Source organism: Erythrolamprus reginae, chromosome 1, assembly GCF_031021105.1.
Source record: "Erythrolamprus reginae isolate rEryReg1 chromosome 1, rEryReg1.hap1, whole genome shotgun sequence".
NCBI lineage: Eukaryota > Metazoa > Chordata > Lepidosauria > Squamata > Dipsadidae > Erythrolamprus > Erythrolamprus reginae.
In genome coordinates, this window is record NC_091950.1 from 330298922 (window position 1) to 330326496 (window position 27575).

Genomic DNA, 27575 nt, shown 5'->3' on the forward strand with positions numbered 1-27575 from the left:
GTTGTTCAACACCAACATTAATACTTGTAATTTACATGGTTTTTATATTACCGCTACAAATCATAACCAGCATATAGAACTCATTGCCTGAAAAGATCCAAGTAATTTAATAAATAAAGATGCCAAAGTATCCTAGGTTGTTGTTTGAACTGGGAAAATGACTTGGGACAGCAAACCTATTTTCATATAACAAAGTCCCAATTAAAAAAAAATACCTAAGGGTATATACTTCACTAGGTATGCAATACATTCATCAACTTATTCCTGGCAGTATTGTATCTTTGACATACTTTTATATTTCAGTTATGTTGAAACAGACTATGGGCTAGAGCAATAAACAAATATTAAACATTATTGAAGCTAAAAATCTGTGACCCTAGGAACTGACCCTGGGATGACAGCGTTGATGGTTAAGCGTAGAAAATATCCAAAGGGGGTTAACAGATGCTGAAGAGAATCAATATAGTAAATTAAAGTTAGTTCACATTTTGAAAAAAAACAAATATTTGTAGGGGACCTCTGCTAATTATTTGATGTCTGACCAGCCTTTTTCCATGATTGTTTCAACATACTGCAATCATGTGTGCAGAGACTAGGAATAGGGAGTATACATGCTACATAACCTATAGCAGTGTTTCCCAACCTTGGCAACTTGAAGATATCTGGACTTCAACTCCCAGAATTCCCCAGCCAGCATTTGCTGGCTGGGGAATTCTGGGAGTTGAAGTCCAAATATCTTCAAGTTGCCACGGTTGGGAAACACTGACCTATAGGATATGTAGAGGGTGGTAGGCTGAATTTACCAAACCAATTTATCATATGATAAGCCTAGTTAAAACTTTTCCTTAGTGCTCTTCTAATACTCTGCTAGCTAGTTCTTATGTTGTGTTATTCAACAAACACAGATATTGTGTATGTGCATTACACACATATTCAGATGAACCAAATGCCTTAATATTTTGTGTATGCTTGCATCAATACTTCCTTGGTTGTGCCACACAGCAATATCTGCACAGTGATGAAAGTAAGCAAGCTTAATACCATGAAGTTTAGGCAAGAGAAAGCTTTTCTTTTTCAAGAACCTACATCTTTCAAAATACCTGTTAGGGCACAAAACTAAAATCTACAAATTAGACATATGCTAAAAGCCCTAGTGTTTTTGTGCAATTATATTTCTAACCAGATTGTGCACATTTATAAATAACAATATTCCAAGAGTGGAAATAACCTTACCCAACCCCCCATGCTACTAATCTCTTGCTCTCATCGCTCATCATCACAAGCAACCTTAGCCAGGGCAGCTGGGAGCTATTGTTCAACAAGTTCTGGAAGGGTATAGGTTTCCCATCTATATTGTATGTGCTCAGTTGTAACCAAGATTCTTTGGATCCTCACTGATAAAATAATCAATTAAAATGACATTGAACTGGCACAGTATAATTTGTATAATATCATTCATAATTAATTAGCTAAAAATACAATTATATTTCAGAGAGGTAGCCATGGTAATCTTATGCATGAAAAGCAGGATAGGAATAAAGAGTTATTTGTCCACAATCCATTTTAGGATCCATATCTCAGTTTATAAAATCAACTATTTGCTTTCCAATATATTCTACATTTGACTATTTCAGCATTTGATTGTTGTGTTCCAAACATTGTCACATGGCGCATGAAAGTTGATGGATCCAGCACGTGTCTGCCTTTGGAGCATAATGTTGGAATGATGCATATAATGGTGATGTGTATGTATTGTATGTAAGGTTTTGCCAAGAAGGCCTATATGATAGACCCATTTAAATGCTATATCAAGCATATGAATGATGCCTACTTCAGCAGGAAGACATTCCTACCGAGATAGAGAGAAACAAAGAGAGGCAGAGAAAGAGAGAGAGAGAGAGATTTCCATTCAAGTCAATAGAGGTGTTCACACTGAGGTCAGTGGTGCTAGGATTAAACCTCATGGCTTATTGATACATTGTCTAAAACTTGATTAAGATTAACATAGCTTCAAATATAGTTCTGCAAACAGGTATAGACATTAGGACTGTACATACTTCAAAACCAATTTGGAAGAAGCTTTTTTGGGCCTCATAGGAGCAAAGTTCCTCTCTGCTATCCTTAAAATAACTTTACTTTTCAGGGTTTTGTGTGAGCCTGGGAGAAAAAAAGACATTGTCCCTTAAAGGAACCAATTTCTTAAACTTAATGCAGCCACAACTTGTTTGAGGTTCACCAGAAAGCCTGAAAAAGGACTATTCTAATTAGTATCTGAGGTGCTGTTGCTCATCTAAGGTGTATAACACTTCTTTCAATTTCTTTCTCTCTACTTCACATTTTCAAAGTGTGTACAGCCTAACATATATCAAAATATATCACATAATGAAATTGGGGCCAATATCAATACAGACTTCATTCACAGTATGTAAGAGCAATGGTTTAACATATCAGCTTTCTTGTTCCACAGGCAACAGGTTACAAGACTAGACACAGTTTTAAAGGTTTTTGGGTAAATGGAGATTCAAAGTGAAAGGTACAACAGAGCCCACCTGGTGCTAATGAGCAGCACAGAAGCTATTAAGAACATGTAAGTACCATTATAACTTCTGGAAATTGTGTCCAGAAGTTCCTGTTTTTTTGTGAATTAGCTGGGATTTGGAGTCATTCATCTGTAATATTTATTTAAACAATGACTAGGTTTTCAGATTTCCACTACCACCTTTGAAACGTAACCCGTTAGTATTACTAGGGCTGAAAAGATGGATCTTCAGGTACCTAGTGTGATACAACCAGAGGTAAATATTCTGTTTCCAGGGTAGAAATAAACATTTCCCCTAAATTACAAAATCACTAAAGAAACACTGATACATTTCCCCAACATCTAATGGGTGCAATAAAGTAGTTGCTTCATGATGTTTTTGGATCTGGAAATTAAACCTCCCATTTGCAGCAAGATAAATTCAAGTACTGTAAACCAGTAGTGGATTCCTCTTACTTTTGCTACTGGTTCAGGAACAGGAGCGTGCAATGCATCTGCACATGCGCAGAGCGTTTTTGATGATGTCTGGGCAGGTAGGCAGAGCCTCACACTGCTGCCACTACCAGTTCGCTGAACCAGTGCGAACCGCTAGCAACCCACCACTGCTGTAAACTCAGTGATAGTTTCTGCCCCATAGATCTTCTTCTGGAGTTCAAAGAGCAAACAAAAACATTTACCATATCAGTGTGGAAATGTCCTATTACAGTCTAGACTTCCCCAGGTGAACCTGGTATTTAAGCCAATCACAGTATTGTGTAATAATATGCAAAAGTACCAGTGAAACCTCCTTACCACAAAGACACAATTTAAATCCAAGCCTAGGTTAGCCTTCCTAGCCCAATCGTTTTAAAATTAAGGCCTCCGCAAAATAGCCTATTAAAAAGCCAGTCTTTTATATTTACAAGCCGACGTTTGCTTGAATAGTTGAATCTTGTGTTCACATTGTATCACCGAGGAAAAGAAATTTGCACTCAGCCTTCCCACAGTTTGTATTTGCAGAGTTTATCCTTTTCAAAGGCTAAAAATTGTGAAATAAAAAGCCTTAAATGTGGATCAGTCAACAATCTTCACAGGGAAAGAGTCAGGGTCAGCATTACTGGATTGGGAGGGTATCCACCCGTAAGCTTCTTCCCCTCGTATCACTTTTTCCCATTGTTTGAGATTTTCCCTGGAGAGAAAGGAAAAATTACTCACTTTTCAGATATTTTAGTAATTATCAGTATACAAAAAACATTTATAAAAGGAGATGTGATTTCATCTGATATAAGCTACTTCTTCGCAAAGGCAAATTGTAACCATTGAACTCTCACATCTGGGCTTTCAATTTGGGGAGAATGGCAATTGAACTACTGAGTTTTTAAAAAATGTTTTATTTACTTTATTTGAATAACATATAAAAATTCCATTTCAATCAAAAAGTGTGTTGTCTGGGTACCAGAAGTGGCTTTCGGCTTCTTCTACTGCCAGTTCGCTCAGGGATGCACATGTGCAGTGCTTAAAATGAGCTTCTGCGCATTGGTAAAATAAGTCCCATGTGAAAAAGTATTCAATTTCTTTTTTATCTTCAATAGTAGGCATTAGACTATTCATTTCTATACATTCTAATATTTTTTCATCTGTCGGGATCTCATCACACTTCCATTGTTGAGCATATACAATTCTAGCTGCAGTTAATATATGTAAAATCAATTACCGAATATTTAATATCAAGTTGGTGCCTTTATTCCCCTGGATTTAGTAATCTCGTTACCAAGGCCACAAAATATCATCAGCATTGCTTTGTGATTACTAATCTACCAATGTTAGAATTTTAGAATTTATACATGGTATGCTTGTATGTATGAGTGGTTATTTAATTGGGGCTTTTTAGATTATTTTAATATTAGATTTGTTTATATTGTCTTTCTATATTGTTGTTAGCCACCCCGAGTCTTCGGAGAGGGGCGGCATACAAATCTAATAAATACAAATACAAAAATACAATGTTGCATACATTTAAGTTTCTTTGCCTTGTATTTTCCTTTCATCTTGTCTGCAACCTCTAAACAGAACTATGAAGGTTGATTAATGCATTCGCTACCATTTTTTTATTTAGAAATGTAAAACAACAAGAAGAGCGATCAGGATTCCAAAGAGGCAGATGCTAGCCGAAACATAGTTTAATGCTGATTGACTGTTTGCTTGTTGTTACAGAATAACAAGAGTTGGAAGGGACTTTGGAGGTCTTGTAGTTCAACTCCCTGTTCAAGCAGGAAAGGCTATCCCATTTCAAACAAGTGTTCGAATACCCACAACTTCTGGAGGCAAATAGTTCATTAATTGCTCTGACTGATAAATGAAATTCATCCTTAGTTCCAGATTAGTTCTCTAGACCAGTGTTTCCCAACCTTGGCAACTTGAAGATATTTGGACTTCAACTCCCAGAATTCCCCAGCCAGCATTCGCTGGCTGGGGAATTCTGGGAGTTGAAGTCCAGATATCTTCAAGTTGTCAAGGTTGGGAAACACTGGTCTAGACTAGGTAACATGTTCAGTGCCCAGGAACATGAGCAAGCAAACATTCAACTCAGAGAGCACCACATATTCCTATAGTTCAACTTTGAGTTAAATAAATTTTCTTCTGTTGGAAAAATTAAAGAAATTATGAGGCAAATAGCCCTTCCAACTCTATTAATCTGTCGCACCTGATATACATCCCTCTTCTCAGTTTGTTTGTTTTTTTACAATTCTGAACAGTTTTAAGTAGAAATAATCATTTAATATCCTTCTTTATGTAGAAGTAGTATTATTTAAAGGTTTTCAGTTGACAATTCAAGTTAAATTTATATTTACCTGCAGGCTCGAAGGAGTGATACTGTGGGAGGAAGAATCTGTGCAAGTGTACCATAGCAGGGCAATGCTACAGCATTATAGAACCCAATCTTGGGGAAAAACATCAAAACACTATTAGTCAAATTTTATTCAGCTCAAAATTTGCCACAATTCCTTTGCTAATAGACATATATTCTCACTATATTTATAAATAGCAATATCACTGAGATTTGTATACAGGTTTCCAGTGCTTTACAGCCCTCTCTAAGCAGTTTACAGTCTCAGCATATTGCCCCAACCATCTGGGTCCTCATTTTTACTGACCTCGGACGGATGCAAGGCTGAATCAACCTTGAGCCTGGTGAGATTTGAACTGCCACATTGCAGTCAGCAGAAGTAGCCTGCAATACTACATTCTAACCACTGCACCACCGCAACTCTTAAATGTATGTTAAATCCCTTTTTTCCTTTCTGTTACAAAACTGAAAAAAGCAAATAAGCTATCAATATTCTTTTTTTATAGCTCTGGATTTGTGGAATGAATATTATTCAACACCAAATCAATAACTAACATTGCATTTTACAAGGGATCATATTAGAATTCAAGATATGCCTAGTTGTTCATAATTAATAAATATAAATTTTATTTTACTTTCACTATTTTTAATGATAAGTAATTTGGATCATTTAATCATTTAATAGTATCACCAAATCAGCACATTAATGCTGGAAAAAAGTGTTGCCTTATAGGGGAGATAGATGGCATAATAAAAATTAATAAATAAAATGATGTTTAATCTATTGAGAATTATGAAGAGTTTATTACATTCTGTTTTTTAAAAAAGAATGAAAATCAATCAAAAAGCAAACATAGCAATATTTAAATAATGGATCCATATATCCAAATTAAATCTATTCAAAACCTATTTTAGACTTACCTGACCTTGAGGAACTTCATCTTTTTTATCTCTGTCCATCATAGGTATAGGTTGAATACCTAACTTCTTCATTTCATCACCCTGAACAAAAAATAAATTCATTTATTTCTTAATTATTCAGCTCCCAATAATAAAAATTAAAAATATTAAATATATAACAAAGAAAAAGGCAGAATTCTGAAAGACAAGCATTAATTTCTAATGCAGACACACTTGGTGTCTATGAACTATTTCTTTTTTATTATTATTGTTTCTGCTTTTAAAATACAAGCTGCTCAGAGTTGTTTAGAGCCAGGTGACTCTTCAATTACAAAAAAACAAATACAGTGGTACCTCAAGATACGAACCCCTCGTCTTACGAACAACTCGTGATACGAACCCGGGGTTCAGAAAAATTTTGCCTCTTCTTACGAACTTTTTTCGAGTTACGAACCGGCGTTCGGAGACTGCTGGGAAGCCGCGCGGCTGTTTTAAAAGGTGACAGCCGGGCGACGGGGCTTACCAGAAGCCTCCCGAACGCCGGTTCGTAACTCGAACAAAGTTCGTAAGAAGAGGCAAAATTTTGCTGAACCCCGGGTTCGGTTCAGGAGGTTGCTGGGAAGCCCCCCAGGCTGGCTGCGACCTTTTAAAACACCCGCGCCGCTTCGCAGCTGTCTCCCGAAGCTGAACGCGGAAGTTCGGCTTTAGCGTTCGGCTTCAGGAGACAGCTGGGAAGCGGCGCGGCTGTTTTAAAAGGTCGCAGCTGGTCTGGGGGGCTTGCCAGCACCCCCCGAACCCCGAACCCGGGTTCGGGGGGGTGCTGGGAAGCCCCCCAGGCCGGCTGTCACCTTTTAAAACAGCCGCGCGGCTTCCCAGCAGTCGCCGAAAGCCGGGTTTTTGCGGGGGGGGGGGTTTGGTTGCACGGATTAATTGACTTTACATTGTTTCCTATGGGAAACAATGTTTCGTCTTACGAACCTTTCGTCTTACGAACCTCCTCCTTCACCAATTAAGTTCGTATCATGAGGTATTACTGTACACAAAAAACAATAGTTCCAATAAGCCAATCAATCTTAATTTTCTGCTCAAGTGTCTACTGATAGATAATGGAAATGAATTAATAATGAAATGCACAAACCTCAGCCCAAAACTCTGCATATATATCATTGGCTGTCAGTCTGGTAACATGCCATAATTTTGTCACAGAACACAAGTCACAAGATGTCATCATCAAGCCAATTAAGCGATCCCTGAAATATAATAACTTGTGTAGCTGAAACAATTTTTTGACTTTTCAAATATATCCTATAAGTTAATAATTGATATAGAAAAAAATCTTGATTCAAAGGTAAAACAGATCAGTTCAGATAAAAATGCAAAGAAAACATAAACAATAGCATACACAGCTAAGGATAATTAATACTATTAAAACCATTAAAGAACCTTTTCACAACATAAAGTCATCTGGTAAATCTAGTTTGGAAAAAATACTGCCACAAAGGCATACCATACCATATCGCCCTGAGTCTACGGAGAAGGGCGGCAGACAAATCTAATAAATAATAATAATAATAATAATAATAATAATAATAATAATAATAATAATAATAATAATAATAATAATACCAGCAGAAAGATACTAGTCATTAGCTGCCAAAAGGGAAGATAAAAAAGCAGTAAACTTGGTTACTGAAGCTTCATACCAACACAAATATATTATAGAATAACACTGCCCAAGCTGTATGAAACATTGTTAAATAAGAGAAGGATTGTGTGATTAAAGCATCCCTGGATTATTAACTTTGACAGATTTCTGTTAATCTGATGTTGTATAGCTATAAATTTCTGATTATCTTAATTTTTTTATTCTTATTGTAGTAATAAATACCTTATTATGCTAATAGCATCTAAAAACAATTCCCCATAAAGTCCACGTTATATGCCAAGCAAAGCTATAAAAATTGAGGTGGATTCTTTAAAAGCTATGACATTCTCACAAGGTGAAGTAGATACAGTATATGCAGTTGCATTTTGTTAATCTAATTTCATCAGAGTATTGATCCAAATTACAATAATTCAGCATTTTCCTTTTTCAATAGTGGCCATCATGAGCAGAGTTAAAATTGAAAAATGGACAGGGATAGCACTTTTGGGTTTTCCTTTTATCGTGTGGTGTGTGTCTTCCTGGACTAATTACCCTGTAATTACAGGCGGTTGAAACACGCCAGCAGAACAGCCATCAGTCTTATTGAATGTGTTCTGAGGTCCGCTGTCAGCACATCTAGAATCTTTGTGAAGGTTCTTGGTGCTGAGGACAGGCATCGCCTTGTATTGAAGGTGGCACCCCTATAGACAAACTTTCTGTGGTCTGGATGAACTGGTATGTGTAAATAGGCCTCCTTGAGCTCTATAGATGTTATCCAGTCATGCCGTCTGATGCAGGCTAGAATAGTCATTAATGAATGCATTTTGAAATGCTGGTATCGAATGTAGAGGTTTAGTTGCTTGAGGTTTAGGATCAACCTGCAACCACCAGAGGCCTTGGGCACTATGAAAATGACTGAATAGTAGCCCTAGCCCTCCTGGTTGGTCAGGACCAGTTCGATAGCTCCGATGTCCAGTATATGCTGGACCTCTAAAGTCAGCATGTGTCTCCTCTGAGTATCTAGAATTGCTGGACAGTTTAGGAATCTGGATGGAGGAGTGCAGAGAAACTCTATTCTGAGGCCTTGAGCTATGGTTTGTAAGGACCATATGTCTGAGGAGATAGATTCCCAGGAAGCAATGAAAAATTGAAGCCGGCCGCCAATGGGAGCAAGACTGGGTGAGTCACTTGGACCTATGGTAGCCTCTGGTGTTGCTGCTCTTGAATGGGCCTCTGGACTGTTGGAACTGTCTGTTCCTGTCAGTGAAGGCGGTTCTGTCTGATCTGTAAGCAGATTGGCCGTAAGCCTGATTGATATGGGTGAAAAGGGTGTGAGGTGGCCATACCAGTGTCAGACTGAAAGGGCTGCCTTCTCTGGTATGGGTTCTGTTTCTGGTCTAGTCTACGAGATGATCTTGGAAGAACCTTCTTTTTGCCCTTATCTTCAATAAGGACAGAATCCAAGGATTCACTGAAAAACTTGGTTCCCTGGAAGGGGGCGGAAGCCAACCTCCACTTTGATTTGGTGTCTGCTTGCCAGGAGTGAAGCCAGATCAGATGTCTGGAGGACAGGTTGGCCGCCAGTGAGCGAGATGCAAACTTTGTTGCTGTCAAGGTGTCATCTGCTGAAAACTCTGCAGCCGCTAAGATCTTATTGATGTCTTGGCGTAAGCGCCAATCCTCTGGTCCTAATTTGGAAAGCATGTCTCTGAGCCATAAGATGGAAGCCCTGTTAAAATAGGAGGCTGCAGAAGCCCCCCTGAGGGCCCAGGGAGATGTCTGGTATGATTTTTTGATCAGGTTCTCCGCTTTCCTGTCATCAGGCTTCAGTCCATCTGCCATGTCAGATGGAACTAAGGCAGTGGATACTAGACTTGCCACGGGAGAATCCATGCTTGGAAATTGGAGCAAGGTTTCCATCTCAGGATCAAAGGTATAGAACTTTCTCTCTGATGCTTTTGGGCCCAATGCCACTGCTGGGTGCTCCCAGGGACGTTTAACATTGTCCAGGAAGATGGGAGACGCCAGTATGTTATCTGACTCCTTCTGGGGATCTGTAAGGAGTCTGGTGGCAGGTTGAATGCCTACTGAAGGTTGCTCTGGTTGAGTAGCAGTGTCCAAAGCCAGAATTTGTTTGGTTTTATGCAGTAGAATTCGAAAGAGGGCAGGTTTGAAAAGACCAGTGAAGGCTGGCTGATCTGAAGTGGTGGCCTCATCCTCTGAGAGGTCATCCTCTGGCTCGCTCCCTGTTTCATGCAGACGCAGGTCCTCCTTGAAGGACTCATGGGGGGAGTGCATTGGGGGTGGCACTGCCCAGACATCTCTGTGCTCAGGTCTGAATGGCGTGGGGATAGCATACCCCTGTGGCAATTCCCTGTGTATAGGCTGTACCTATCATCTCCTGAATGGCTGGAGAATTAGCTTGCCACATTTCTTGGGGATCACATAAGCCATCAGCCATGGGGGTGAATGTGGAAGATGGCACCTGATTACCTTGATGTTGAGGCCAATTCTGAGGAGATAGGCCTAGGTCAGTGCTGAGGATGTCTTGTCTCTCAGGAGACCAATCCCTCTCATGAACAGATGTGGCTAAGGCAGGCAGGACCATTGGAATCAGGAGTCTTGAATGTTGCCCTGGGGGCAGACTGGCTGGGGAGGTGGTAGAGGCCTGTTTTTGAGCCGCCTCTAGTTGCTCTTCCAGGGCCTCGATCCTTTTTTCAGCCTCTTTAAGGGCTTCAGAAGATGATCCCTTGGATTTGGATTTGGTGCCCCGGCCTTTTTCTTTGGCCTTGGACCTTATGGTATTGGAGGGGGACCCTTCCCCAGAGCTAGCTGGTGCTTGATCTGCCATTATTACTCACGTGTTCACAGAGCACAAAGTAAGCTTCTTATTCACTTTGGAACAGTAAGAAATGTGGCTGCAAGATGGCGACCGTGAGTGCGCTCATGAGCTCGCCCTATTGGTGTCCTCAAAATTGCTGTAACTAGGGGAAATAAGCCTGGCCATTTGGGCATCATTTCCGGCTCAGAAAATGGCGGGCGTTCCTTCGCCCCGTCCCCAAAATGGCGGGTGTGACTCTCTAGGAATGGGAGGATTATCAGCGAGTCTGTTATGGCCAGGCCTAGCGGCATCGAGCCGATTCTGTGGCCAGCGCTCCGCCCCCAATCTGAATCTCCCCAAGCCATCTGTTTGGCGTTAGGGATGTTTCCCATCCCTTAATGCTCCTGACACCGTGAGGAAGGGTGGTGGTGAGGTGTGCATCACAACATGGAGGCCTGGGGAAGAGCACACTAATTTGTCTCCAGCAGGTGTGTTCCACAGGACAGTGACCTTGACCCGCAGTTTCCTGGCTTCGGGGCGATACTCCGTGGAGCAGAGGCCCCCAACAGGAATGTAGCCGATGTCCTGGTGAGTTGGAGGGAGGTGGAGGGGAGGAGGGGATGCCCCGTAGGGGGGGGGAGACAAAAAAGGCAATATATTAATAATAAACATTGAAGAGAGAAGAACTCAGGGTCCCTACAATACGACTGGAGTTTTTAAGACTGGCCCTCTGGGCACCTAAGGGGTGGAGCCTGCTTGTATGCTAAAATTTAACTCAGTCCCTGCCAAACAGGCTGAAGTATTACCCATGTTGGACTCTCTGTAGCAGTGCAGTGGAGAAAGCTTGCCTCCAAGTTGTGAATGCTCCAATACTGGGACTTTTTAAGAAGATGTTGGCTAACCCTTCTAGCTGTTGAACCCGTTACGCCCGCTATTATCTCCGCCATTGTATCTGCTATGTTTTCTTCCTTAGTTTCTGGTATGTTTTGAAATCTTAAGAAAAAAGAACTTTAGATTGTCTTTGTCACTAAGACTGTGAACAGGTAACAATAGCGCTTAGACTTATATATATCACTACTCAGAGCTTTACAGCATTCTCTGAGCAACTTAAATATCAGCATATGACCCCCAACAATCTGTCCTCATTTTACTGACCTTGGAAGGATGGAAGGCTGAATCAACCTTGAGCCGGTCAGGATCGAACTCCTGGCAGTGGAATGCAGAGTTAGCCACAATATTGCATTCTAACCACTGTATAACCATACTCCAAACTCAAAATTACCAGAAAGTTCCTGAATGTACTGCTGAATATATACCAACAGTAAACTAATTTTATTGATTCCTTTATGAGGATTTAGTGCATATTCCTCAGAATGTTTTATATATTAGACTAGTTGTAAAGTCAAATACAGGAGGATAAATATTTAGCCTTCAAAACAAGGAAATATGATTGAGATTGCAAATCATAAATATTCACTTGTATTTTACCTATGTGCTTGGTTTTTAAAATTTAGTGATCTTGTTTGTTGTAAATCTTCCAGTTGCTTTCGGTTTCCAAAGTACAGAGCAAGGTCTGTAGCAATAATGGATTTGCGTATAATTTCCAAGACCTGTTCATACTCAATGGAGTTCAAATTAGAGAAAATATTGTGGCCTTCCAGCTAGAAAAAAAAATAAAGCATATAAGAATATTGCATATAAGCATATAAGAATAAAGCATATAAGGATAATTTAAATCTTGTTTTAAGTCTATATTGGGCCAGTGGTAAGTTGCTCCCGGTTCGGCCCAGTTCTTAGAACTGGTAGCACCGCAGTGGGAGGCTCCGCGCACCCACCCGGAATGCTTCTTCACATGCACAGAAGCATCATGCGCACATGTGAACCAGTAGCAAAGGGTTTAGAAACCACTACTGTATTGGGCCCACACAGTAGCTCTTAAAACAAGACATTGGATTTATCTATGTGCATTCAAAGAAGCAATTATATTCATGAACCTTTAAGGACCTAGGACATTTTAAAGTGGTAAACAGATTTAGAATTTTGGAAACATGTGATGGGTCTCCTGCAAATTTTGTTGTTGTTGTTAGTTGCAAAGTCGTGTCCGACCCACTGCAACCCTATGGATACCATTCCTCCAGGCCTTTCTGTCCTCTATCATATCCTGGAGTTCATTTAAGCTCATGCCAACTGCTTCAGTGACTCCACCCAACCACCTCATTCTCTGCCGTCCCTTTCTTCTTTTGCCATCTATCTTTCCCAGCAGTAATCTCTTCTCCAGTGAGTCTTTCCTTCTCATTAGGTGGCCAAAGTATTTGAGTTTCATCTTCAGGATCTGGCCTTCTAAAGAGCAGTCAGGGTTGATCTCCTCTAGGACTGACTTGTTTGATAGTCTTGCAGTCCAAGAGACTTGCAGGAGTCTTCTCCAGCACCATAGTTCAAAGCCTCTCAATTCTTTGGCACTCAGCCTTCCACAGAGAGGAGGGGGTCACTCTATTTTCCAGGGCACCAAGGGCTAGACAAGGAACAACAGTTGGAAGTTGACCAAGGAGAGATTCAACCCGGAAATAAGGAAGAACCTCCTGACGGTCAGATTGATCAACCAGTGGAACGGCCTACCAGCGAAGGTTGTAAACGCCCTAACTCTGGACATTTTCAAGAGATTGGACTACCATCTGGCTGGGGAGGTGTAGAATTTCCTGCTTGGGCAGGGGGTTGGACTTGATGACCTGCAAGGTCCCTTTCAACTATCCATTAATCAATCAATCAAGTCCAACTTTCACAGCCATGCATTGCCACTAGGACTATAGGAACTTTGATATCTCTGCTTTTAGTATACTGTCTACATTTGCCATAGCTTTCTTCCCCAAGAGCAGGCATCTTTTAATTTCTTGGCTGTAGTTCCATCTGCGGTGATCTTCGAGCCCAGGAAAAGTGTGAGCAGGAATGGATTTCCATAGGAAAAAAATTGCAGACTGCAGGAACCAGGAGCACTGTTCAGGTGATTCTGAGGACACAGATAAACCTCCAAGTGCATCAATGACCTTCTAAAAGGATGCAGATTACCAGCTGTCTGCAAGGAATCTTTCCATTCCCCACTATCCTGTCAGAGGTGAAGAATGGATGAGAAGTGAAACGTCTTTAAAGAAAAAAACAAGAAAGCCCAGTTTCCTCCATAAAAGGCAACTTTGGAACTATTAGAAGGATGCTGTCTTTTGTCACCCTCTTGTTTGTCATCAGTTCCTAGATGCTCCCAAGAGGATCATTCTTGGGGTAGACCAGTGATCAGCAGGCTTTGACTTCTATTATTGCCTGATTTCCTGATTGGAGTAATAAGTGCTCTTCAGCTGAATCTTTTAGCCAGTCCCAGCTGGAGTCTGTTGTCACTGACTCAGCTAATGTTCTCCAGGTGGAGCCTTTCTGGAACTCTGGATCATGTTAATCAGATGTTCCTATCATCAAATCCATCATTCAACAGCACAATAATGATTTTGCTACTGCCAGTCAATTCTGATTTTTACAGAATCTTAGGAGATTTTACCGTTACTCTAGATTTTTTATCAGATGGCACATAATTAGTTGTTTCTGCCAATCATTTAATTTTGTCTTCAATTCATGTTGGGATCATTTGAAACCAACAATTAAACTTTGATAAAATGTTCATTTTTGCTATGGTGTTTCCTCCTGTCTAGGACAATTTCAACTTTCTCCTTCTAATGCTGTCTACTTTATTACGTATTTCCATTTTATATTGTCTTCTAAAAAAGTTTTATAATTCTAGAGTTTTTTCTAAAAAAACCCTCTAATTATTCTACCCACTTTTCCATATGACATCCTTTCTGATACCTGAAGATATACGATTTTTTAAATTTCTGCCTTTAATACTTTACCTTAAGGCAGATTACTTACTTTACCTTAAGGCATCAAACATATATAATACACCTTCCTTCACCTGTTTTCCTCCTCATCCAGAATCCTGTGAGGTGAATTGGGATTAGAGAGAGTGATTAGCCCAAAGTCATCCAACTAGCTACCTACCTGTTTTTGTTTTTGTACTGTTTTTGCCATTGTTGTGAGCCGCCCCGAGTCTGCGGAGAGGGGCGGCATATAAATCCAATAAATCTAATCTAATCTAATCTACCTAAGGCAGGATTAGAATTAGAAGTGTTTGGTTTTTTTAAAAGGTCATTTTGCCTGATGCAAACTTGATAGGAAAAATGGAGGCAAACTTTCTTTTCTACTGAAGTGTTCCTAAGATTGCTTTACACATTTAATAAAACATATATTCAATTCAATAAATCCTGACCCTTTACCAAACGGTTTTCTCTGGGTTTCAAACTTTTTATTTTTGCACTTTTATTTGTTTTAGGAAAAAACATATCCTGTAACTTAATTGCGAAATAAATAGGCAGAACAGATTTGACACGTTGAAAAGGAAAATGTCCCCATAGAGAATCTAAACAAACTTTCTGCAATTAGATTTGCTACTTCTGGTTTTCTAAATCTTAACCATAAAAATGGAGTGCAATGAATTACCTGCAATATAGACACTGTCTGAGAAAAATGATGCTGTTCCATGGTTGAGGTGGAATAAAGTGCTGCCAATGGATGATCAAATTTCTGAAGATAGCTGTTGCTATAACCCCTGTGATCCAGGTCATGACATAAGCAAGCAATGAGAAGTCCCCTCCGCTAGAAAAATAAGCAGACAGGATGTTAATTGTCAAGTTAAATTTATACCACTAGATGTCACCCTCTACTAGGCCAGACACTTTACTAATTCCATTACTGTAATACAGTATATAAAATGCATGATTCAGAAATGAGTATTGTACCTAAAATGATTGGCAATGCTAGAATTATGGATAATAAATATTGATAAAAATATGTTTAGGTTTTCTTATTATTCTTTTTTTCCTCCTAAAGATTGTATTTTCTGATTTGGTACCATATTATTTTATTTTATTTTTTGCTTGTGAGCCACTTGGAGACAGGATGACTTAAAATTTACATAATAATTATCAGTGCTTCCCAGCCAATTAGCCTAAAGTGTTACATATGGCCACTAAACATGTTGAGTTCATAAGAGGTGGTTTTTCCTACTTGTATTTTATATTAAGATGACACCATTTAATTATATATATTTTAAAGAGGCAGTTTATTATACTCAGCCAAATCATATGATTTTAATTGATTAATTAACTAATTAGTATAGCCATGTCACCAGAAATAATTATGGGGACAGCACAATGAGATAAAACATGACGATAATGGATTTCCAATTCAGGAAGTTCTTTCAAACCCTCAAAATAATTCTCAGGTTATCTACCTGGGAGAAGTCATGGACTAACAATGAAGTTTTCTGTTTATTTTGCAAGTACTCTAGAATTAAGGTCCAGACCTTCACCAGGTGTCTGAGCTATATTTGTAACTTGGTTTAATAATACAAGAAAACACATGACTATTTCCCTGCTAGCATTTTATACATCATTGAACACCTGGGTTTTCCCTTGGGCCAAGGGTCTGGAGGTTAAGTGAGCCTGTCACTAGGATTTTATGCATTTAATTATTGGAGTTGGCTTGTCCTTGGTCATTATTTCATCATGATTATGTTTCAGCTTGTGCGCTGCCCTAAATTTGCAATTGTGAGAGAGCTTAACCATGATAACTGGAACTAGAATTTCCATTGCTAAGCAATGCATTTGAAAAGCATAACTTAGCGATGGGAATCCTGGCAGTCACCGTTTGCCATCATTAAGAATAGAGTAGAATTAGGATAGGATAGGATAGGATAGGATAGGACAGGACAGGACAGAATAGAATTAGAATAACAGAGTTGGAAGGGACCCTGGAAGTCTTCTAGTCCAACCCCCTGCTTAGGCAGGAAACCCTACACCACTTCAGACAAATGGTTATCCAACGTCTTCTTAAAAACATCCAGTGTTGGAGCATCCACAACTCGAAATAGGACTTTTCATCTCCTCCTGTGGGCAGGAGCATATTCTGTAGAGATGCAATGGTATGGGGATCCCTGGAATCTCATAGTCTGCAGCCATGGTCCTCAAGACAAAAAAGCCATGTGAGTCAAGGAGCGTCTTTCAATCTTCCCTGTAGACTTCCCCATTGACTTTGCCTATGGAAATCTGCAGGAAAACTTGCAAATAGGAATCCTATACTGCAGGATGCTGCAACTGTCATAAGTGTGAGCTGGTCACTAAGCACTTGGATCCTGATCATATCAGCACAAAGGTGCTGGGATGGCTGGTATTTCAAGGACCAGTAATAAACACCACTCATTCAGTACCACTATAACTTCAAATAGCAATTGGCACTTAAACTTATATACTGCTTTACAGTGCTTTCACAGCCCCCTCTAAGCTGTTTTCAGTGTCACCATGTTGCTCCCAACAATCTGGGTCCTCATTTTACTGACCTTGGAAGGATGGAAGGCGGAGTCAACCTTGAGCCTGGTGAGATCTGAACTGCCAAATTTCAGGCAGCCAGCAGTCAGCAGAAATAGCCTGCAGTACTGCACTCTAACCACTGAGCTACCACAGCTCTTATGGTTGCTGATTGCTAAATGAATGATTGTTAACCAACAACTATTTTTATAAGTTGATTAAATAATAAATTTGTTCAGTTAGATCTTCATGCTGCTTCTTTATTCTTTTTTAAAGCAATTTATTTATATACTTTTATTTAACATACATAAGTGCTGTGTGAACAGCATACTGTCTGGGTTAATTTGCTTACATAATACTTTTTCAGCTCCTAATTTCTACCTCTGTTATCCAACCATTTATAAAACAAATCCCATGTTCAAAAATATTCTCTATCTTCTTTTTCTTTTATCTTTAATGTCAATCCATTTCTGCACGATCTGTTTTTTTTTAATTACATCTTCTTGTCTCAGTGGTTTTTTCCCATTTTTCCAGTACTGTGCAAATACAATACTTGCTGTTGTCAAAACATGTAGTATTAAATACAAATTCCTCTTATCATACCTCTCTGATATTACACCTAACGAAAATATTTCTGTCTTATAATCTATATGCAGCTTTAACATTTTTTGACCATGTATGTATTTTTGTCCAATATTCTTTATTCTTTATCATTATTCATGTGCTCCTCTTTCTTAATGTGCTACAGTAACCAGAAAGTCATCAATGATCCGAGAAGTTGATTTAATATCCTGAGTTGTTCTTAACCTGTTAACTCCAGTTCTCCATTCAACAACTACAAACTAAAGTCCATTGAATACTTTGATTAGCACTAATATGCCAGAAAGGAATGGGGAGAAAACTGCATGAATAGAAATATGCAGCTTCCTCTGCATCATCTCAAATAACTGGCTGTTGCTGAGAACAAAAGATATTTTAATTGGACAAGTGAAGTTCTACAATATAATCTGCAATTCTACTGAGAACTGTGCTAATTCAGTGTAGTAATAAAACATAACATTTCATAATTATTATTTCTTCTGAAGGCAGCTGAATTAATTCCGTTTCATTAAAGCCATTTAGTCAGTCTCTCGGGTGAATAAAATAGAGTAGTTGTCCAATGAAGCATGTCCTTCACCAGCTAACGTTTTTTTCTAAAAAGACAAAGGAAGCACTCCAAATCCCTGGAAATCTGGTATTGGTTGCTAGGATTGCAAAGTCAACCAACCCATTTTCTCTACTGCAACCAGGGAAAGTGAAGGGGAGAAAAGTAAACCACAATTGGAACTTGGGTAATATTGCAAAAACAAAGTCTATTTCCCAAACCACAAAATAATAGGCAACATTTTATCAAAGAGGAAGAGGAGACAAAGAAAGATGATGAGAAAGTAGGCACAAGATTCTGATATGCGGCAAACAACCTGAACAAATAATATATAAACGTCCACTTTCACTTTGCACAAAGGTAACGGAAGAAAAAAATATGCCGTGAATTATGTCTAGGAATTATGATGTAAAATATCCCTCATCAGTTAAATGAAATTCTTAACAATATCTCCCACTACAAACTTCCTTACATCAATATCATATATGATTACATCATTTCATATAAGATTCTCCCAATATATGAATACAGAAGTGCAGTTAATAATCTAAGCTTGACATCTGAAACTAAGATAGTTTATACTTCATGTTTTCTTCCATTTCCAAAGGATAATACTTAAAAACTGTTAGGGTATTTTCCATGTTTTGACATAACATTAGAAACAAGAACATACCCTGTTTCTCTTGCTTAATAGTTACATTTCATTAATGTTAGTACATGGTACATATCCTACTTTGGGGTTACCATACAGTAAACTAACAATGTAGGTCTATGAAAGTAAAGACTGTATCTTTAAGAACTTTGACTGGTTGGTCATAAGAGGGCGCCAGCACCGTTCCCTTTGGGGAGAGTTACTTTGAGATATCTTTGCTTGTGGGCTGTATTATTCTTTGCTGTGTGCAGTTTGTAATCTGTTGTTAATATTGTAAATAATAATATTGTTAATACTAAGTCTGAGTCTTTAACTGGTTAGTCCATATTATCTTCACCACTGCAACAACTCTGCTGATTGTATGTCAAAGGTTTCGCACAGAGACATAGTAACAATTAATATTATTGATGCTACCTACTGGTAGTTTGGTAATGAAATGCCTGCAAGAAAACCACCAAGCACAGAGAGCAACATGGATCCCACAATCATAGATCAGTCTTTCATAAAGTTGGTTCATTTTTAAAACTCATTTTTATAATTGTTATTTTTGAAAAAAAAAAAAGGTTTCAATTGTTAATCTTAATTTGGTGCTGTTATTCTTTATTATACCAAGCTATTCATTCTATAAATTTCTTAATCTTTTATCTAATTGAGCAAATATACTGTAGATACAATACTTATTTAAAGATATCTAAATACCTGGACTCTTTTTTCCATTTCAGAATAGCAACAGTACTTAGACTTATATATCACCCCATTATGCTTTAAAGCACTCTCTGAGTCACCATATTGTCTCCACTGATCTGGGTCTTAATATTACTGACCTTGGAAGGATGGAAGACTGAGTCAACCTTGAGCCAGTCCTTATTGAATCCTGGCTGTGGGCAGGGTACTACATTCTAACCACTGGGCCATCATGGCTCAGTCTCATTTATATCAGAAATGTATCAACATTTCTATAAAGACCAAATAAAATGGGCTGTTTCAGACTGCAGGGGTGAAATGTTCCCAGTTCATTTGTACCTGTCAGTTGTTGGAGAGATGGTTGCAAAAGCAACACGAGGCTTCACCCATCTGCCTGGATGCCACCATTTGGGTTCTTTTACCCTCTGCGCAAATGCAAAGCATTCTGTGCTGCCTTCGCCACCGGCTCTCCAGTGACCGACAGGCACGAGTGAACCAGGAGCATATTACCTCTGCTTCAGAGATATTGCATTATTACTCTGAAGCAAAGGAGGCTAATTCTGTAAAACAGATCTGGTTTATAAGTACATGTCAGAACTCTGACTTGGACAATTGTCAGAGAAGAAAAAATAAAAGCCATACCGCCCAAAGCAAATCTTGGTGGCAGGTTGCCCTACATGAGAAAACATTGCCCTAAGAGGACTTGATGGGTAAACTATTTCTGTTTTTTTGCATAGTGGAGAAAAAGCTGCACTTCAAGAGGAAAAAAAAATGTTTGGGGAAATTGTGGTAGGGATTCTTCTACAGCAAGATCCTGTAAAAAGCATGTCAGGCCTGAGACAAAGCTGTCCTCTTTTCAAAGTGGTTCCTACAGCCTTTATTTCTGCTTTGTATTTGATATTGGAGGAGGAGGAGGAGAAATCTACACTTACTTCTAAGTCTGTGAAAGTCTTGCGGTTGTGCTGAAGAATAACATACATGCAATGTGCAACTGTGATGGCGTGTTTCCAGTTGTGATAGGGCACTCGGCGGTAGTTCTTCTTTACAGACATCGTGAAACGACATAGTTTTTCCATATCAAAACTTGAAAGAAAAAAAGGAATCGGATGAAGCATTCAGAAGGAAAAGAATACTTTCAATCAAAATTCGACTTACTTCATTAAAATACATATTTCAGTATAACTTTACCAAAAAAAAAAAAAAGATTTTAATGGATGTATTTTCTCAGCAGTTGGGTCTATTAAGTTCCATTGTATTGCAAGCACAAGGCAAGAAGTTATACTGATAGAAGTAGAGAAGTTTACACTCAAACCACACACACACACACACACACACACACACATTCAGATACGCATTATAAAAAATGTAAGTTCTCCATTCTTCCATCAGATAAATTTTCTTGCATTCTTCATTTGGCTAAAAACAACTATGGAAGATTTCTCTTAAAATGCCACTATTTATAGCCGATATTAGACCATGCTGAGTAATGCTTAACTAGCCATCAAATCAACAGATAAGGAGACATTGGGTGCTACATTTTTTAAAAAGAGTAAGGAAATAAAGTCACACCTCCATTATTTTATTTGTATAATGATAATAGGCTGGTTTTTATACCTTTATGGGAGATGGATTACTGAAAGACAAAGGAAGTTTTGAGAATCTATGTTTTACTTTGCCATCTGTATCTGCTAGAAATGTGCCTGTGTATGCTTGCTGTAGTTTTCCAAAGAAGCAAACATATACTTTTTACTCACAAATAGTTTCAGTGCACATGTATGAGAGATGTGGAAATAAAGACAAACCCATTTTTTTTCTTGTTACACAGAATAATATTTTGTGCATGCCACTGAAATATTTTGAGAATGGAACAACAGAACTGCATGTCCATGTCAGAGTCCCACAGAGCTTTCAATTATAACCCTGGAATTTGAACCCTGGGGGAAAAAAGTAACTCTTTTTTCTTTTTTTCTTTTTTTAGAGTAAGTATTTTAAGCGATAGTCACAACTAATAATATGTTAAAATATTCGTGACTGGGAGAGCCATGTTAACAAGGTTAGCCAATGAATAGGCATAGCAAGTAAGTCAGCCAATGGGATCTAACCACTTCTGAGTCTGTGCAGAGAATCAAAACTGAAACTTAAGCTTAAGGCTGGGTGTTGCTCCAGTCCACTCTGTACTCTTCCACTTTGAACTCTGCTGACATGAAACTAACTGTTCTCTGCTGTCTGTAACTTCTTGAAGAGGAACTCTGCTAATGATGTTGTAAATTCATCTGTTACTATGTTTATAAAGAAGTTTATGAATCCAGCTGAATCAGTCATTTGTGTGTGCTTCTGGTTTTGATTTTTGCAACAGATTTTAATATAATGCTATATTGAGCCCCACTTTTCAAGAATTTAGTTCCTGCAGCCAATCATATTTTTCATATTTCTCCCACCCAGCCACCCGCAGACATATGTACACACACATACTGCATCTTTTCAAAGCTGTGTCCAGGCTAAAAGCTCTAATTACCCTTCCTCCACAATATCAGATTCCATATAAAGGCTGAATGCTGACATCAAAGCACTGCCATCTTCTCTGTTGTGAGCCTTTCGACTTCTTTTCATCCTGCATGTGCAAAATGGGGCAGACTTACATTGCAGGAAAAAGAACTGCCTTGCCACTATGCTTACAATTCAAACTAAGAACACATTTTAAAAATCAAAGCTAAAACTTGGTTTGCTTAACCTTTTCAAATAATTTTAAGTGTGTGGCAATGTTATTGCTATTTATAATTCCTCAATTAAATGCATTTAGACATCTTCTGATGTTAACTGGAATTTATTTCCCAGGATGCATGCTTACATTAACCAACAGAGGTTATTTTAATGTTCAACTAAGTCAAAGCTGAAATTTTTAACCAAATCAGAGTAAGCAAAAACTAGAATGAAACCTTTGAATCTATAGCCTTTTCGGTCAAATTGTAGGTCTTTCTGTAAAAGTCACATTATTTTTAAAAGTGTATACTGATTTAAAGTTCAGAAAATTAAACTGCAGAAACTAAATGCCTGCTTAAAAAAAAAAGCAAAATCCCTACATAAACGTCATTAAATATTTGTATAAATGCATTCAAAGAGAAAGTGTGCTTATATTATGTATATGCTGGCTAAAATGATAATCCTCTAAGTATCTGTCTTTTCAGAGGGGGTTGTTTTTAAATTCATTCTAATATGGTAATGTTGAAAAACATCTGAATATTTTCAATGAAGTTAATGTCTTTCAAGACATTCATAAGTAGGGCCCTGCGGCTTGCCAAAATAAACAGGAAAAGAATTTCAAGTGTATGATTATTTCCTGATAGACAGTTTTACTGATGATAATAATTTCAAAAATTAGACAGATTGGGGTATTATTCTTCCTCTTCCAGTTCAGAAATTCATAGACCATTGCTAAAGCTTTCAAAATCAGGGGACTTCAATGGGGATCCCAGTTTTCTCAAAACAGATTAAGTGAATTGATCATTTCATCAGTTCTTATATAAGTACTGTATCTTCGAGACTGTCTTCTACCACATACTTCCCAGTAATCTGTAAGAGCCCACAGAGTTGGTCTACTTTGGGTCCCGTTAGCTAAACAGTGTTGGGTGGCGGGTCCGCTAGGGGAGAGCCTTCTCTTTGGTTGCCCCGACTCTCTGGAATCAGCAACCTCCTGAGAATTGCACTACTCCCACCTTATTGGTCTTTCTGAAAGCTGTAAAGATCTGGCTTTTCCGACAGGTCTGGGCCATTGATCTCGGTGGGATGCTTAGCGAGGACGGCCCATGAATGTATGGATGACTGCAATTATTTTAAATTGAAACATTTTTATATTGTTCTATGTTTGTTTTTGTTGTGAGCTGCCCTGAGTCCCTAGGGAGTTGGGCAGCATAGAAATTTAAATAAACAAATAAAGTATGAGTTTCCTAAATAGAAAAGTTTTTTTAAAAAAACCTAATTGCATGACCAAGTGACACAGATCAGAATTCTATTTCAAATATTGTTTGTTTTTGGATAGGAAGAGCAAATTGGGGTGACAGCTTGTGTAATGTGGCTACAGGAACAGATCTGGGCTACAGAAGACTCTTTTTCTCTCTGCATCTTTCTCTATTTAGTAAACTACTATAGTTGGTTCTAAACATTTCTTTTTTTTAAAAAGTCCCATATGTATAATAAGCTCCTGCCCTGTTGAGACATTCATTCTCAATATCCTCAGTTTTAATTAAAAATGCTAATGCAAAAACATTTCTACTTGCAGAAATAATTTAAACTGTGCAACCTATCTATAGACTCCTTCCCAATGGGCTCTATTTATACAGAGACCCTTGATAATTACATGCCTCTCAGAGACCATATCTGGTTTCTGTCAGGCAGAGTAAGATTTACATTAAAAAATTACCCCTTTTATTTTTCTGATTATAAGCACTGAAGACATAGTAACAGAAGTATATATGTGTATACCCATGCTATCAAAAAGAAGCTGAAGACCCTTTAAAATAACTCTCTCAGTCAAAAGCTCTGCAGGGCTCTGAAACACACATGGAGATCTGCACAAGCTGGAATTGTTCCATTCACTTCATTTCTCCTGATTCTGAAGAAATGGAGCAGTTCTTGTTCATACTAGAGATATGTAGGGGGGAATATTCTTGACTTCTTTTTTTCCATTTTCCTAATTTTAAAAAATGAAAATTTGGAGACTTTTTTTAAACAAAGTACTGTATAAATATTTTCAATATAAAAGCCCTTTAAGGCAATATTTTAGCATATTGTAACTTCTTTAAAAGGCCTTTGAAATTTAAGTCACTGTTTAAGAACATCTAGTCTTTAATAATAAGCACTGCATATATGTGAATGAGTTTAATTCAAGGTTCGACAAACCCAGGCGCCTGGTCGCCAGTGGCGCCTAGAAAATGTTGTCTGGCGCCTAGAAGGGCGCTGCGGTGCCTCTGACCTCTCCGCTCCTGCCCGATGCCGCGGTTTCTGGCGCTCTCCTGCTGGGTCCCAAAGAAGGCAGGCAGGAAGGAGAGCTCCATTCTTCGCGCCTTTTTCCCGCCTTCCTTCTTTGGGGCCCAGCAGGAGAGCGCCAGAAACCGCGGCATCGAGCAGGAACCGGGAGGTCGGAGGCACCGGCACGGCAGCGCCCGCCCAGCTGAAGGTTCCCTGTCGTCATCGGCAAGTGTCCTTTGGTTGCCCGGCGGGAGGGCACTGGCGGTGGGAGCGGGGGGGGGGCGCGGCTGCAGCGGCACAGGCAGTCGCGGGGAGATGGCGGGGGCAGGGGGGGCGGCTAAAGCGGCCCCGGGCACCGTTCCCTGTACGCTTTTCCAGGGGCGCGCAGGGAGCCGCGGCCACCCGCCCGCCTACCGGATTTCCCTCCGCGCGGCTGGGGAGGTGGATTCGCCGCCCCCGCCAGCCCGATCTCCCTCCAGTGGCTGGTGACGTAGTTCTACCGCCCTCGCCAGCCTGATCTCCCTCCGTGGGGGGGTGGGGGGCGACGAACCGACGACCGGGGGCTGTCCGTCCGTGTTGGGTGGTGCAGGGCAGGCACAGGCAGCCCCAGGGGAGAACAAGGGAGGGAGAGAAAGGAAAGAGAGAGTAAGGGAGGGAGAGAAAATTGAATGAAGGAGGGAGAGAAAGAAAGAGTAAGAAGCAGAAAGGATAGAGAAAAAGGAAGAGAAAGGGAGGGGGAGAAAGGAAAGAGGGAGGAAGGGGGGGAGAGAAAATTGAATGAAGGAGGGAGAGAAAGAAAGAGTAAGAAGTAGAAAGGATAGAGAAAAAGGAAGAGAAAGGGAGGGAGAGAAAGGAAAGAGAGAGAAAGGGAGAGAAAGGGAGGGAGAGAAAATTGAATGAAGGAGGGAGAGAAAGAAAGAGTAAGAAGTAGAAAGGATAGAGAAAAAGGAAGAGAAAGGGAGGGGGAGAAAGGAAAGAGGGAGGAAGGGGGAGAGAAAGAAGATATGAAGGAGGGAGAAAAAGAAAGAGATAGGAAGGAAAGAGGGAGAGAAAGGAATGAGAGAGAAAGGGAGGGAGAGAAAGGGAATGAAAGAGGGAGAAGGGGTGAGAGATAGAAAGGATAGACAGAAAGGGAGAGAAAGGAAAGAGAGAAAGGGAGGGAGAGGAAGGAAAGAGATGAGAGAGGAAGGAGGAGACAGAGGGGGTGAAAGCGATGTCAGGTGGAGACTCGGCAAAAAACCAAGTTTGCTTAAAAAAAATTCTGGCTCCTAAATTTTTTGGCTGGCTCCTAGATTCTGAACAACTTTGTCGACCCCTGGTTTAATTAATATATATGATGAGGGGGAGGGAGAATCTCTCTCAGGCCCTGGTATTTCTCCAGCTTCTCATACTCTTTCCTATTGTTGCTGTTACTTGGCACAGATACATCAATCAACATCATTATCCTCTTGTCCTTATCTACTACTACAATGTCTTGTTGATCAGCTAGTAACTGTTGTCCTTCTGGATCTGTCCAGTTCCACAGAATCTTAGCCCTATTATTCTCTGTGACTTTTCGTGGAATTTCCCATCAAGGTTTCGGAGGGTCCAACTAGCCTACACACCGTGCAGGTGTTGCTGTACATAATGCTAGCTACTTGAATGTGCCATTTAGTATGCATTCATCTTATACCCTACCACTATTTATTGCATTGTTGCTGAGGCCTGTCTGCAGCGTCTACAACTTAGGTCAGGGGTGTCAAACCCAATTGCATTGTGAGATATATCAGGTTTACACTTGCGGAGTAGGGCATGTATAGGCTATATCTGGCCTTCCAGCTGCATGTTTGACACCCCTGCCTTAGGTCCTGCCCAGTATGAAAAACACCTGTTTCTATGATTCTGGTGCTTAGTGCCTGTTAATGTGCTGTTATGATTGTTGCTTCAATGCTGTCTTCCAGTGTTGCATTCTATGACCCCACTAAGTTCTTGAGGAAGGTTCTATTGATTTTTGCATAGTGGATTTGTGTGTGTGACATAGAGTTGTAGGCTTTCTTGTAGTCAATTCAAGCTGTGCCTAGATTAGTCTTTCTAGACCTTTAGTCTTGCACAAATGTTCTGTCTATGACTTACTGAAGTTCTTGACAGATACATGTTTAGTAGTTGGATTTGAAGCAGGAAAGATACTTTGGATCTGATGTGGGCACATGATCAGCAATACATGATACCAACACAATAACAGAGATCCAGCAGTGAGTCAAGAACATGAAGGTTGACACCTGAACTGGCCAACACAAGGAAGGACGGTGTTGCGAATAACCCACCTATCCCCAAGTAAAGAGCACAGTTCAACTGCAGGCCAATAACCAGCCTCTCCATGACATGGAAAGTCCTATCAAGCATTCTAACTGCCAAGCTACAGATCCATATGGATCAATTCGTGAGCATAGCTCATAAGTTAGAGAGATACCATTTGGAACCAAGAAAAGTCTATGGAAAGGGGCGGCATACAAATCTAATAAATAAATATAAATAAAAAGATGGTGGTGTTTTTTTAAAGATGCCACTGACAGGTACTGTGAGTGTGTACACATCAGATCCAATGTACCTTTCTCTCTTGGGATCATGGGAAGCAGAAATGGGGCAGGCATGAAGTAAAAATAGAAGCACAGATCAACCATAGGCACCACCTGATGCATTTGGGAAATCCAGGAAATAAAATTATAGGTAAAACAATATCTTGGCTAAGGTGAACACCTGCAGGTTATAGCATGCAATTCTACTTTATCCTTTTGGAAAAAAAGATCACTGTATAAGAAGTTATGGTGATCATTAAAAATATTTATAATAAAAAGATAAAGTCAAAGCAGAAAGAATCAGCTCCACAGCAAATATGCTAGCATCCAAACCAAATAGAATCTCTACGGTGTAGTCAAAAATATAGTGTTTTATTTTGTTTTTCTTTGCTTTGTTTTTTTCTTTAATTTTGTATTGTTTTTACTTTGTAAAATACCTCTTTAA

At 39.4% G+C, this 27575-nt stretch overlaps 1 protein-coding gene across 3 annotated transcripts in view; it reads right to left on the reverse strand.

Annotated features, from left to right (window-relative positions):
- Nucleotides 1–783: 783 nt before the first annotated feature.
- PDE10A (phosphodiesterase 10A) overlaps nucleotides 784–27575 on the reverse strand; it is a 331061-nt gene continuing 304269 nt past the window's right edge. For all 3 annotated transcript variants that reach the window (XM_070733856.1, XM_070733857.1, XM_070733855.1), the window contains exons 16-22: nucleotides 20543–20693; nucleotides 15266–15421; nucleotides 12221–12393; nucleotides 7405–7516; nucleotides 6288–6368; nucleotides 5371–5459; nucleotides 784–3707 (exon numbers count right to left, since the gene is read on the reverse strand). In XM_070733856.1, coding sequence (XP_070589957.1) covers nucleotides 3593–3707; nucleotides 5371–5459; nucleotides 6288–6368; nucleotides 7405–7516; nucleotides 12221–12393; nucleotides 15266–15421; nucleotides 20543–20693 — 877 coding nt within the window. In that variant the 3' untranslated portion in view covers nucleotides 784–3592. The remainder of the gene's footprint in view (nucleotides 3708–5370; nucleotides 5460–6287; nucleotides 6369–7404; nucleotides 7517–12220; nucleotides 12394–15265; nucleotides 15422–20542; nucleotides 20694–27575) is intronic.